At 44.3% G+C, this 14,624-nt stretch overlaps 1 protein-coding gene across 2 annotated transcripts in view; it reads left to right on the top strand.

Annotated features, from left to right (window-relative positions):
• MIPEP (mitochondrial intermediate peptidase) overlaps positions 1–14,624 on the top strand; it is a 144,137-nt gene that overhangs the window by 74,398 nt on the left and 55,115 nt on the right. For both annotated transcript variants that reach the window (XM_082601944.1, XM_082601943.1), the window contains exons 15-16: positions 5,066–5,140; positions 7,731–7,850. In XM_082601944.1, coding sequence (XP_082458070.1) covers positions 5,066–5,140; positions 7,731–7,850 — 195 coding nt within the window. The remainder of the gene's footprint in view (positions 1–5,065; positions 5,141–7,730; positions 7,851–14,624) is intronic.

Here is a 14,624-nt window from a genome sequence, read left to right as displayed (position 1 = left end):
AAAAGACACGTTACCAACAGAGGAACAAAGACAGAGATTATAGAGGAACGCTCGTCTGAGAGAAAGTCTGAACTGCAAGATCCATAGCATGAGATATATTTGATTAAAACATCAGAAGGAACATTTCCTCATTAGCACCAATCTTCTCTAAATATGAACTGGACCCTGCAGATGAGGAACTGGCTCACTGTTTGATAGCTAGTTCTGCTTAAAGTGAGAGAAAATGTTTTCAAAACGTGAGTTAAGGACCAAGTTCTGTGGCAGATGTTGAAATAGGGAAGATATACTAGTAACACAGTGAAACGAGATTTCATTGTTCTTCTAAAAGCCTTAAGATGATCACAGAGTGGAGAAAGTGTCCTTTGCTAAAGCTGGGTAATTTGAGGAGACGTACTTCATTAAGTGTACTTGACTGTTTTATAAATGAAAATATAAACAGGAAACAAAGTACACTTTCTTATTAAGAATTTGATTGTTAGGTGCTACAGAGAGAGAACTGTTTAGCTGTAATTCCTGTCTCCTAAGAATTTATAAATCTGAAACAGACCATATTTAGAGAATATGTAGGTAGAACAGTAGAATGTAAATAAAGTGGACGAAGTCAGTGGTTATTGTGTCATATGGAGCACTGGAATCGTGAGCAGTACTGGCTACCAGTTAGTCAGCATCTGCTCTGTGAAACCTGACATGATACACTTTTAAAATACATTATCTTGTTCAATCGTTATCTATTTCTCTGAAACTGTAACATGGTCGTTTTACAAGTGAGGAAAACGTGGCTTAGAGAATTCAGTGATTGGCTCTTCACTGTGATTGCTTAATCTGAAGGTTATTCTTGATCTGTAGCATCCTCTGTATGCTTTTCACTCTGATGAACACGGCAGCATCCAGATCTGCAGGGGAGCAGACAACGTCACATCATGGCTGGGACAGGAGACTTCGTGATCAGTACAAGGGATAGTTCCTACTTTGGAAATCATGAAGATCGTGGTACAAGCTGGTAAAACACGCAGCTGATTCTATGGTGAAAGAGCCGGTATTATTTCTACTGCCTTGGACTTCGTTAAATTTTCATTTTAACATAATGAAAAAATCCTGTTTGTGGTTCAGGCGTTTTAAAGCGTTTTCTTTTCTATGTGGTTGCTCACTGCCTGCTGGCTTGGATGTGTTCATTCTGTCTTTCTTCAATATATCGATACCAGAGGTGAGCCTGTACTTTGACTTCAGGAGCCAATACTGTGAAACATCTGTGCTATTCTGTGGACACATCCATCTTTGGAATAACAGCAAAGATTGAATTATTGGTGTCAGTATTGGTTGCCATGACTCTGGTTGGTAAAGTGATATTCACAGAAGAAAATCTTGACCAGGAAACATTGTTTCTAATTTGAAGTTTAAGATTTAACTTCTAAATATTGTATATTAAAAAAAAATTGTATATAGGGGATTCCCTGGTGGTCCAGTGGTTAGGATTTGGCGCTTTCACTGCCATGGACCCAGGTTCAGTCCCTGGTCAGGGAACTAAGATCCCACAAGCCGTGTGGTGCAGCCAAAAAAAAATTGTATAGAACTTAAGATCAGTGTGGATGTTATTTAAATTTTGTTCTACTTTATCTTTGTTATTGTTTTTTAATTTTGAAAAAGGCAGTACTTTCTAAGGGAGTAAATATATAACTCCCTTCCGTGAGCTGAAGTACATTTATTAATTCCAGTTGACTAACAGCCCAACTAGATTAAAAAAAGAACATCCATTTTCTTGTTTACACCACACACAATATAAATGTATTATTTAATTTGTGATTTGATCGGTTAATAATCCTTTCCTCTGAACTGTTCTGTTAGGACAGTATTTACCTTCTACTTAAATGTTTCCTTACATTTTTGGTAAACATTCTTTGTATTCACTACTGTATGTACAGTGGGCCTTGAATACATAGTTTGGGGAGGTTTTTTTTTTGTACTTTTTATTTTGAAATAATTGTAGACTTATAGGAAGTTGCAAAAAGTAATCCAGGAGTCCCATGTAACCTTCATTTCCCCCAACATTTTATAGAACTGTGTAGCACATGTGGGTTTTCTGAATACGTAATTGTTTATTTTCCTTTTTGGCCGTGCCACTTGGCTTTGTGGGATCTTAATTCCCTGACCAGGGATCAAACCCAGGCCCCAGGCAGTGGGAGTGTGGAGTTCCAATCACTGGACCATCAGGGAATTCCCTTGAATATGTATTTTTTTTTGTCTTTTTAAAAAAAAATTAATTAATTAATTTATTTTTGGCTGCGTTGGGTCTTCGTTGCTGCATGCGGGCTTTCTCTAGTTATGGTGAGCGGGGGCTACTCTTCGTTGCGGTGCGCGGGCTTCTTATTGCGGTGGCTTCTCTTGTTGCGGAGCACGGGCTCTAGGCGTGCGGGCTTCAGTAGTTGTGGCACACGGGCTCTAGAGCGCAGGCTCAGTAGTTGTGGCGCATGAGCTTAGTTCCTCTGAGGCATGTGGGATCTTCCCGGACCAGGGCTCGAACCTGTGTCCCCTGCATTGGCAGGCGGATTCCTAACCACTGCGCCACCAGGGAAGTCCTGAATATGTAATTTTTGATAAACTGTTTTCAGTTGTCTGTTTGTGCTCTTTTTCGTTGCACCTTTTGTTTTATTGTAAACCTGACCAGGAAAGAATTAAGCCTCCTTAAATTTGTCCCTTTGTTTGCCCTTGCTAGATGGGTTTGAATCTTGGGAGACACTGGCCTCAAAGTAAGCTACTTACAGATGAAAGGGGTCTGTTGGGTTTGGTTCTTAGATCCAGTATTGGCATTTCCTCCTCACTGTCTCCAGGCAGGACTTGTAAACCTTACAGAGAGCCGGGACCACGGCCATGGACGCCTCTCCGCTCCCCGCTCGGTGCCTGGGCCTTCCCTCCTGACCTTGCTCCCCATCCACCTCGACCCCCCGACCGGCCCTGTCTCTCTTCCCCCTCAGTCCAGCCCCAGTCATGCCCCGGCTGCTCACTCTGCTCTGGCTGAGGTCACTGGTGGTGTGTGTGTGTGTCACTGCTCCCCACTCCTGGCCCCCTCCTACGGCGCGTCTACACTGCAGCCAAAGGAATCTTTTCAGAACACAACTTGGCCCAGGTGACTTCCTTGGTCAAAACTCACCAGTGGTCTCCTGCAGCATCTGAGGGTGGGCACCCCGTCCTTGCCTGGCTGAGCCCCCAGGCCCCTCTGCTCAGGGCCCTTCTCCCTGCGGCCCCCACACCCCGCTTCATGCCTGTTCACTTTGTAGGTCCCACTTCTACCTTGTTCCCTCAGTCAAGCCCTTCTAGGTTATGGTTTCACACTCATGTGCAGGGTTTTCCTTCCTCTTGCTCGTTGTAGCTCTGTTTATGGTTCTGCGCACATGGGCAGTGCTGCTGGGACCCCGTCTCCACGTCCTTCTGTCCCTCAGGTCTAATAGAGTGCTTGCCCCCAGGAGTTTCCATTGTTTGTTGATAATCCTTCCACACGTATGATTTTTTTATGTGAAAATAAAACGATTAAAGCTTTGTAAAGCATGAAAAACCCAAGTGCAGCAGCAGTCCTGTCAACAGAAGGTATAATATGAAGTAAGGTTTAAAGAAAGCTGAACATCATGGGCTTCCCCGGTGGCGCAGTGGTTGAGAGTCCGCCTGCCAATGCAGGGGACACAGGTTCGTGCCCCGGTCCGGGAAGATCCCACATGCCGCGGAGCGGCTGGGCCCGTGAGCCATGGCCGCTGAGCCTGCGCGTCCGGAGCCTGTGCTCCGCAACGGGAGAGGCCACAGCAGTGAGGGGCCCGCGTACAGCAAAAAAAAAAAAAAGAAAGCTGAACATCTTGATCCAAGCTGCTGGCGTGTATGACTTCACTGAACCTTGACTTTTTTAAATGCTGTTGCAGGAAATTTTCGATTTATGTCGGGAAGACCCAGGCCTTTTCCCTGCACCAGAAGTTACGCTGTGCAGCTTCCTTCAGTCTGTGTCTTAACTCTTGAAAAATTGCCTTTTTTGGCTGGTTTGCTTTTCGTATGCCAAACGGAAAGAGAAGAGAAAAGGCCTTATTGTCTGAGCCTTCATCCCGTACTGCAGAAGTCAGGATCATTCTTGTGTTAGTTCACTCCCGCTGCAGTTGTGTACTGAGTGTCTGCCGTGTGCCAGGCACTGTGCTAGGCCCTGGGGGGATACCTGTACAGACACACAGACACAGATGTGCACACGTGCACACACACGCGGCAGTGCCTGCTTCCCCTTCCAGCTCACCAGCGGTTAGTCTATACAGCCGCAGTGCAGAGAAACCTGCCCTAAGTCTCGTACACAATTTGTTTCTCTTTAGAAGGGCTTTTAACTTGATTTATATTGTAAATAGAATTGTATAAAATGGCAGCTGTCTTCAGTAAACCACCAGCATTAATGATTTTGAAGTAGAGTAAGGTTGGCTACAGCACTTCTTCAGCTACATTATTAGTTTATTTGTAAGAGAATACGTGATGCTATGTGATTACGCCTAATTAGTCTCGTAGAGGAAGCCCTAAATTGTATAGGGACATTAATCAGACCGAGTTTCCAAGCCCTGCAGTTCTTTCAGGTTGGAAAATAAAAGAAGGCACAGTTCATTATCATGGTTATTTGTCAGGATATGTGTTCGGCTCCAGAACTGACTGGCACCGTGGACTAGAGTTTATTTCTTGACTTTGCGACCTTTGATTCCTGTCATCAGTCATTACGTGCTCTTAAAGGTCACCAGAGCACTTGAACGGACTTTCATTGCTAACAAAGGAACAGAAAAAGCACTAACTTTTCCTAACGTTTTAACTAGAGTTTTAAAGAACAGCGCCAGTGTCTGACTTCCCTACAATCCTGTATTTTCATGTACCAACCCCTATTTGATAATTACCACTTTCTGAAATTCAGTGGAATGTATTCATCCTTTATCTTGTTCTCGAAAATATTTCAAAGTTATTATTAAACCAAAATGAAATTGTATCATTTGATGTTATTTTTAACCTTCCTGCCTCAAAAGTACACAGTGCAGTTTACTCACATACATATTGTTTTGTTTTTCAGTCACTGCCCAGAAATATGGTGTCTCGTCTTTGCGAATCTAAAAAGGTTTGTGCAGCAGCGGACATGCAGCTTCAGGTGGGTGTGTGCCTTTGTTCTGAAGTTTTCCACAGATATTATTCAAAATAAATGTATAACTTTAAATTCTTGCCAGTGCTACCCATTTATTATAATAATTACGCTTCCAAAACATCTTTCGGCTGAGTTCAGAGAACTTGACCTTGACTAATCATTTGGTCTTCCAACCATCCTTAGGAAGTAGGTGTCAAATAAGGTTATTTCCCAATTTCAGTGGAAAATCAAAGCGTGGAAAAGTTTTACCTGACTTCTTCTAAATGGTACATTTCAGCAACCAAGTTATATCTTTTTGTTCACTTTGTATCTTTTTTTAAATTTGTGGTTTTAGATGTGAAGTTTAAACAGTAATGACTTAGTTTTTAGTAAAACTCAAAGCCAGTGTTCCAGGTTTCCAGATAAAGACGAGAAACATTTTATAAACCATCTGGATGTCAGGTCTGTGTGATACCAGACGTTTAGGTTATTTGTAATTTCTGAGATTGTTTATGGAATTCTTCCTCTTCATCAGATCTTGAGTGTTATGTAAACACAGCCTAAACACCCATCTTTCATCTCAGGCAGTATTCACTTTCTTATGATCCAGTCACCTGTTTAAAAGCGTAGCCACTATTGAATTGTTTTATAGGTGTATAAAGTTCAGTCCCTAGAAAGTAATGAATGTGCTCTGTTTTTTGGGGCCTTAAAATACACGTTTCAGTGAAGAAGATGCCTGCTATAGACGAAACCATGGATTAACATTATTTAGTGTCTATTTGTATCACACAATTGCAAAAAGATTTCTGGATTATTTGAAAGGTTAACCTTACTTGGCAGAAGTCTTCTGATTGACTGGTGTCTGTCGCGGGAGTCCCACCTTTTAAAAGCTCGTGTCCTGGCGTCCTTTGCGACACTTGTTCCAGTGATTTTCTTCTAAGAAGGAAAACCAACCTTTCTATACTTCTGCCCTCCAAAAAGAACAAGGAGAGAAAGGGAGGCGGGCCTTGAGAAGCCGGAGGAGCAGGGAGGGAAGGAAGCTCCCGCCCGAAGGGCCGCTGTGCTGCTTTCCTGTCACACAGCCGTCCCCCGAGCCGTGGGGACAACCCAGGGTGGAAGGGAGTTGCTGCAGATTTCTAAGCGGGTATCAATAGTGGTTTTTAAATTGTGCCTTTTAAATTTTTATTTATTTATTTTTTGGTGTGCATTATTTTAAAAATAGCTCCTGTTTTTCTGCAGCTCTAAGGTTCTCGGTCCCAAGCACGCAGGACCCCCTGGGTGGGCTTATCGCTTAGAATTGTTTGGTTCGTCAGCAAATGAGCATGAAATATTGGGGTGGCCAAGAAGTTCGTTTGGGTTTTTCTGCAACATGTTACAGCTTTTACAGAGAAACGCGAACGAACTTTCTGACCAACCCAGTATTGTTACTCGTTACAGAACATAGAATGGAAAGAGCTGTATTTAGTATATGTTTAGAGTTTGCCAGTTAGAGCAAAGCAATATTTAGGAAATGTCTGTATTTTTCCAGCGGAGGTTTAAACTTGATTTTATGATTTAGAACCATAATTCTGCATCTAGATGAAGCCAGAAGTTAGAGGTCATTTAAATTTTTTCTTTTATACAAACTAATCCTCACTTCTTTCAAGTCAACAGCTGCACATTCTCTACAAATTCCTATTTTGAATCCGAAAGATATGTAGCGGAAACATAATCACATAACAATATTTTCCTTTAAAATAAAACATTTTCTACTTGCTTGCTTCAGGTAAAATTCAAACAATGTTAATAAGTCAAATGTTGCAGTGAAAAAGCACTTTACTTTAGGTTTTCTGTGCAAAATTTAGCTTTCAGAGCTCGGTAAATACGCAGCAGGGTTCATGTTTAAACTCCCTCCAATGCTTTACTCTCCTGTCATGTTTCAGTGGCCTCTGTCCTCTCCTTGGAGGGGAGTGAGCCTTCCCTGCCAGTCACCTCCTTAAGTCAGGGTCGCCCCGCCCAGCAGCTGCTTCCTTTGTGCCCTGACAGCAGGGCTGGGGTCGGCCTCGGTCCTGGCCTCAGACTCCGACAGCTGCTCCTGAATCCTTTGTGACACCCTTGCTTCCTCACCTCACTTCACCCCGCCTTGCACCTCTCATCGACAAACTAGGATTCTCACCCTGTCACCCTGTCATTTCTCTCATTTAATTATATCAGGATTCTAGGAAGAAGCCAAACAGTATTTATCAGCTCCTGGGGGTCACAGGTTATAGCTTAATTTTTTCATATTTCCATATATATATATATATTTTTCCATATATGTGTGTATGTGTGTATATATAGTTTTGTGGTCACAAATTTAATTTACTACACTGTACAGAAAGAGTACCTTATAGATAGGGTTCAAAATTCTTTAATATCCTTAATCATGAAGAGGTTGAGAGCTTTCCTTTTCGTCATTACCATGGTCTTAAATGTGGTATGAAATACAAAATACATCTCAAGCCACATACACTTATACTTGTGACTGCCCAACTGCGACTTGCAGTTACTATTCTGGTAGACTTGTAATATCTTTGGTCACCTGCATCATAGACGTAAGCGTGGTACCCAAACTAAATAGGTGCGTTCTCCCGTCCAGGTCTTTTATGCTGCACTGGATCAGCTCTACCATGGGCAGCATCCCCTGAGGAGCTCGACCACAGACATCCTCAGGGACGCCCAGGAGAAGTTCTACGGCTTACCATACGTCCCGAACACTGTGAGTCTGGCGTGCCGACCCTGCTGTGTGCCATTGAATGGGTGTACGTGTCAGGTGGGCGGGGTGTGAAATCCTCTCCTGGATGTTGAGGTTTCCTGCGGGGCAAATGCTAGAAACGCCGACTCACTCACTGCCCCCAGCCGTCCGTTTACATGTACTTATCTTCCTCCTGCCGGCAGGATTTTTCTAGATTCCTAGGGAAGTGGGCTATAAAAAGGCCCTCGGAGTTAGTCTGTGTTCTTTTTCATTATTTATTTGTGACGAGAAGAACTAAGATGAACGTGATGATCGGTCCCCAGCCGCTCTCACTGCAAAGAGAATCCACGCTGATTGAGGACCCGCTTGTGTCGGGACCATGACGGGCGTCATGTGGTGCCCTGTCGGGATGGAGAGCAGGCGCATCACCACCATTCGCTGAGGACTAGGTGCCAGACTCCGTCCGATTGCTTGGCAAAACCCTGACTCAGAAGGACCCTGTGAATTCGATGCTTGCCCGTCACAGGGGTGCATGGGGGGCTTGTGCCAGTTACGTGTCTTGTCTAGGGTCACGTGGGTAGTGAGGGGTGGTGTTGGGATTCCCACCCAGCCCTGAAGCCGTGTGTCCTCATCAGCCCAGGTTCTGTGAGGAAGCTGCGTGGTGGGGAAGAGTGTCCCTGGGTCCTGGCACGAGACTGGCGCTTTCGTATCACTTGGGACCTCAGGTCCAGGCGATGGGAACCCGACTCCTAGTGGCCTAAGCAGAAAGGGTGTTTATTGAGCCCCGTGTGTGGAAGGTGCAGGGGTCGGCCTGTTTGGTTGCCAGTTAGCTGGGTTGAGTTAGTTCTTACACAGTATTGTTAGAAATGTTTCTCCTTCCTTCGTCTTTCAGCTGTGTCTTTCTCTGGATTTGTCTTGTTCTTAGGGAGGTGGCCCTGACTTGGTGGCATGGTGGTCACGAGAAGGTCCAGCTTAGCCCATCTCATAGAAAGAAAGCTCATTTGAAAATGCTCTGTAAGCCGTAAAATGCCAAATAAATGTGGTTTCATTTGTTACAGTGTTGGATACCAGCATGTGTTGTGCTGAGTTTAGGTTAATCAGTAAACTGTAACTGTCCATTAGATCTTCAGGTCCTAATACTCGAACATGTGGGACTGTTCATCTTTACCAGACAAGGAAAGTCACAGGAAATTTCATCTTCATAAGACTCCTTATCAGCAGTGTTTGATTGTCATAGAAGCTTGGTCATCTGTTTGTGATACATAATGCTAGTCACACTACCTACCTATTTTTGACCATATATAGAAAAAATTTATTGTTCCAGTGTGTGTACTATTGTGTACTTGAATTATCTATATTAGTGAAAATCTGTAATAATAATGTCACTGTTCATCAGTGGAATCATAATAACAATTGCCTACATTCAGAGAAAAAAGAGATTCTTTAAGGGTGTTTTCCAGTTTATGGAGCATTGCCTGATCCACGTGCTTTTGTGCCTGTGTGGTTATGTGCTCATTTTATATTCTTCTTTGTTAGTTTTAAAATCAGTGTGACTTGATCTCCACGTGGTTATATCACCAGTGGGTAGTAAAGTTGTAGGGACACCAAAATTAGGAGGAACTGGGATGCTTTCTGAAGCCACTTCAGCTTGGCCGAGTTGCTCACCCCCAGCTTTCTTTATCTTAAGTCTTATAACAATTGAGCTGTGTCTCTTTTTAGAAGAAAACCCAGGAAATTCCCTGGTGGTCCAGTGGTTAGGATTCGGTGCTTTCACTGCCGTGGCCTGGGTTCAGCCCCTGGTCGGGGAACTGAGATCCTCTAAGCCATGCAGCATGGCCAAAATAAAAATAAAAACAATGTTAGAAAAATAAAAAATTTTTCCTCACCATGCAGGTTTCTTTTGTGTAGTAATTAAATATACAAAGATGAGGTGACATTGGTACCCAATTCTGCATCAACTATCAGTAAATTATTTTTAATTTAAAAGGAAGGATGTTGTTATTAAGTCCACTATCCTTATTCTAACTCCTTTGAGAAAATATAAAGGTTTATCTCTTCACTGGGATTGCCTCCCCCATTCATGGTCAGTAGCTGTAGCTCTTTGTGTCAGTTGTTTTTGGAGGTCTTTAGAAGAAGCATAGCTACATTTAGAGAAAAAAGGCATTCTTTAAAGGCTTGTCTTTTTTTTTTTAACGTCTGAGAGTTTAGATTTGCACAAGTGTTCTGTTCTTCCTGTGTAGCAACTTCGGCCTCTCATCCATTTGTCAACTCATCAGGAGACCCGTAACAAACCTTCCCGTAAACATAGAGAATAAGACCAGGGTGCTCGTTGGAATTCTGCAGTGTAGTATCCATCAGGACAGTGAGACAAGAAGAAAAGATAGAAGCGCTGGAAAGGAAGATACAGAACTGTCAGTATTTGCAGGTGACGATTGCTGAGAAAATCCACAGTGTGTACAGGTAAATTAGTAAAATTAATGAGAAGTTAGCAACTTTTCTAGTTAAACAATATATAAAAATTTAATCCATCTCTGTTTACTAGCAGCAAACAAAAAAATTGTAAATATACCATTAAGGCAAGAAAAAAATATAAGGTGGTGCCTCCCCAAACACTTCTTTAAAAAGCCTATTATCTTTAATTTCCAGATCCTAAATAAATGAAGAACTGAACCATATTTATAGATGGGAAGATTTGATATAAAAACAAAGCACTTTTTCTCCAGTTAACCTGTACACTTAATGTAATGTGATTCTCCTCGTTGGCTGGCTTGAAGCTAACGAGCTGAGCGTATGATTTTATGTGGAAGCGCGACGGCCAAGGAGCAGCTTTGAAGGACAGTGGCAGGTGGGTGGGCTTCCCCGTCGGGATCAGTACTCAGAGGAGGCTGTAGGAACTAGGACAGTGTAACGATGCTGCGGGGGCTGCAGGGACAGACGGTGGAGCGGAGCCTGGGACCTGAAGCCTGGCTCAGCACATGTGCGGCCTCTTGACCAGAAGCTGAAGAACACTGTGGGTCTGTGGGCCGAGAAGAGGTTGGTTTATTTTAAATTGTGCTGCCGCTGTCCATCATCCATATGGAAAAGATGAAACTTGGATCTGTCTCATGCTGTGAGAAGTAAAGGTTTAAATTTGTAGAGATGATGGGAGTGTCTTTCTGACAGCTCCTTTCTGTTCCTGCTCAGACCCGCATGTCATACAGACAACACAAAAGACATTAACTGTAAAACAGAAGACTGATACATTCCACTGTATTAAAAGCTGCGTCTTCTGTTCATCAAAAAACCAGGTGAAAAACAATGAAAAGCTACAGACTGGAAGTAGAGGTTTTCAACACATGTAACTGGAAAAGGATTTTTTTCCCTTTAAAATTAATTCATTTTGATTGTGGTACAAAAAACGTCATGGAAGGTACCATCTTGAACCATAAACAAGACGAAAAGACAACCCTCAGAATGGGAGAAAATATTTGCAAATGAAGCAACTGACAAAGGATTAATCTCCAAAACATACAAGCAACTCATGCAGCTCAATATCAAAAAAACAAACAACCCAATCCAAAAATGGGCAGAAGACCTAAATAGACATTTCTCCAAAGAAGATACACAGACTGCCAACAAACACATGAAAGAATGCTCAACATCATTAATCATTAGAGAAATGCAAATCAAAACTACAATGAAATATCATCTCACACTGCTCAGAATGGCCATCATCAAAATATCTAGAAACAGTAAATGCTGGAGAGGGTGTGGAGAAAAGGGAACCCTCTTGCACTGTTGGTGGGAATGTAAATTGATACACCACTATGGAGAACAGTATGGAGGTTCCTTAAAAAACTACAAATAGAACTACCATATGACCCAGCAATCCCACTACTGGGCATATACCCTGAGAAAACCATAATTCAAAAAGAGTCATGTACCAAAATGTTCATAGCAGCTCTATTTACGATAGCCAGGAGATGGAAGCAACCTAAGTGTCCATCGACAGATGAAAGGATAAAGAAGATGTGGCATGTATATACAATTGAATATTACTCAGCCATAAAAAGAAATGAAATTGAGTTATTTTTAGTGAGGTGGATGGAAATAGAGTCTGTCATACAGAGTGAAGTAAGTCAGAAAGAGAAAGACAAATACTGTATGCTAACACATATATATGGAATCTAAAAAAAAAAAAAAAGGTTCTGAAGAACCTAGCGGTAGGATAGGAACAAAGACGCAGATGTAGAGAATGGACTTGAGGACACGGGGAGGGGGAAGGGTAAGCTGGGACGAAGTGAGAGAGTGGCATGGACATATATACACACTACCAAATGTAAAATAGATAGCTAGTGGGAAGCTGCTGCATAGCACAGGGAGATCAGCCCGGTGCTTTGTGACCACCTAGAGGGGTGGGATAGGGAGGGAGATGCAAGAGGGACGAGATATGGGGACATATGTATATGTATAACTGATTCACTTTGTTATACAGCAAAAACTAACACACCATTGTAAAGCAATTATACTCCAATAAAGATGTTAAAAAAAAAGTAGGTATAATTTTAGACATTTAGCCAAAAATAAATAACCATCTTGGAAAAGACGGTGCCTTGAATGCACTGCATAAGATGACCTCGGCGTTCGTTGGGGCGTGCGGTGAAGCCGTGTCAGGATGCCGTCTCACTCTCAGCCGTCTTGTGACAGAGAAAACCATAGACGGACCAGTGCTGGCCAGGCTGTGGAGTCACAGTCACACGCAGGCAGAGTTGCATTTGCCATGACTACTTGGAAATCAGCGGGGTGTCACCTCTTAAAGTTGAGGATGGACCCCGTGACCCAGAAGTTCACCTCCTACGTGGAACCCAGAGAAAGTGTTGTCTTAGGTCCTAAGCGTTGAGGATAGGAATGTGTACAACAGCACTGTTTGTAAATGGGGGGGAAAGGAGGGGGCTTCTGGGAAGAACCCACGCGATTGTGAGCACAGAAACAGGTGAATGATTTCGGGCATATTCATCGGCTGGGATACTGTGCAGCAGGGAAATCGCGATGATGAGCTTGAGAAGCAAAATGTAAAATAAAGAAAAAATGAGCTTCAGAAGAAATAGATTTTGTACATTTATATAAAGTTCAAAATCATGCAGAACTGAGCAGTGCATTAGCATAGATCTCTACATACGTAGTAAAACTCTAAAGAAAACGAAGGCATAGTAAGCCCAGAATTGAGGCCGTGCCTGCCGCTGGAGCCGGGAAGGGGGAACACAGAAGTCTTAGAAATAGTTTATTTCTTAAACTGATGAATAGGCTCGTGGTTGATAGATTGGTCATTCTGTAGAATACAGGAATATCTTCTTGGTATGTAGAACGTACCCTACATGTTAAAAGGCTGTTTGGGCTGCCGTGTATGGGGTAGAGAGGGGTTGGGGGACCAGCTGGAAAGTTATTCCCACGTTGGGACAGCGCTGCTGGCAGCCTTGGCGGGGGTGGGGGGGTCAGGCGGGTTCGGGGACCGTGTGGAAGGTGGGGAGCCTGGCGGGGCCGGGGCGGGAAGCTGGGTTCAGGGCGACTGCCAGGTTCTAACGTGAGATGGACAGGAGGCTTCTCGAGTCCCCCGAGACCAGAGGAGGGGCAGTTTTCCCCGCAGCTCATCTCCAGAGATTGTTTTTCTCCAATGAATCATTTTATTTCCTCAATTAAACAATGAGAAAAGGAAAATATAATTTATACGTCAGCCTACAGCACCTTACGGCTTTCCGATGCGTCGTGCAGCTGGTACAGAGGGTACGCTGGGTACTGGTTTTCGTTTCCAGAGGCAGGCTTCTCCCCGGAAGGGTGGGTGAGGAAAAGAGGCGCCTTCGTTTTCATCGGGCCCTGCGTTCGTCCTCGCCCTTGCTGGGCTGTGCCCTCACCTGGGCCAGCATCCCTGGGGGCTGAGCACCCCTCAGGCGCGGCTCGCTGACCCTGTGAGGTTAGGTACAGGAGGAAGAGGCGGCTGGGCGGGCAGAGGAGGGTCAGAGGCCCGGGAGCCCACAGACCCCCTTGGTGCTGGTGCTCCCACCGCCGGGAGGGGCGGCCCCCGGGGGTGGGAAAGGGTGGCGTCAGTGAGACAGGAAGACGGGAGGGGCGCAGACGGGAAGGCTTTAGTCTGAGGTGAGGATGCTGTGGGATCCATGGGTCTGAAGGCCAGGAAGCAGATCCTGGCGGGAGCCGTGTAGATTTGGGAGGCGTTCACCTACAGAGAGGATGCTGTGAGCTCTGGAGGGAGACAGCGCCCCTGAGCGGGGGACCTGCAACAGGCGGCACACCCGGGTCAGCCGGTGTCGGTGGGGAAGATCTTCTGATTGAAATAGCTTTTTCTCAAATACCAGCAAAAACTGAAATTTTAAACGTATTTCCTGTTTCTACCACTACTACAGTATAACGCTGCGCCCTTTTCTATTAATTTAGGGTTACATTGTGCCCTGTGGCTTGGGCCATCAGTTGTAGGACATTTATCGTGGGTGTGTGTTGTGAGTTTCCAAAGAACAGACCGATGGATAAACTTCCATCAGACAGCTCACCTGTGACCTGAGGGCTTCCCGTCTCGAGACTGCTCAAGGTTTCCAGCAGATTCTTAAGATGGTGTTGCCGCTGTCATGACGATATGTGCAAGGACAGTGGCCGCTAGTTGACCAGTTGGGAGTTGGAGTGCCGTCAGGGGTGACCCGGTCGTTTGTCCAGTGTGCTCACCCCGGTCAACGTTCATTCACGCGCCGCCCCTGACCCCGGAGGGCTGAGCCTGCAGAGGGGAGGGAGCGGGAGAGGCTGGGGGCAGCCCGG

Source organism: Mesoplodon mirus (genome assembly GCF_964341445.2).
Source record: "Mesoplodon mirus genome assembly, chromosome: 17".
NCBI classification, from domain to species: Eukaryota; Metazoa; Chordata; class Mammalia; order Artiodactyla; family Ziphiidae; genus Mesoplodon; species Mesoplodon mirus.
This window is presented reverse-complemented; position numbering and strand designations above follow the sequence as displayed.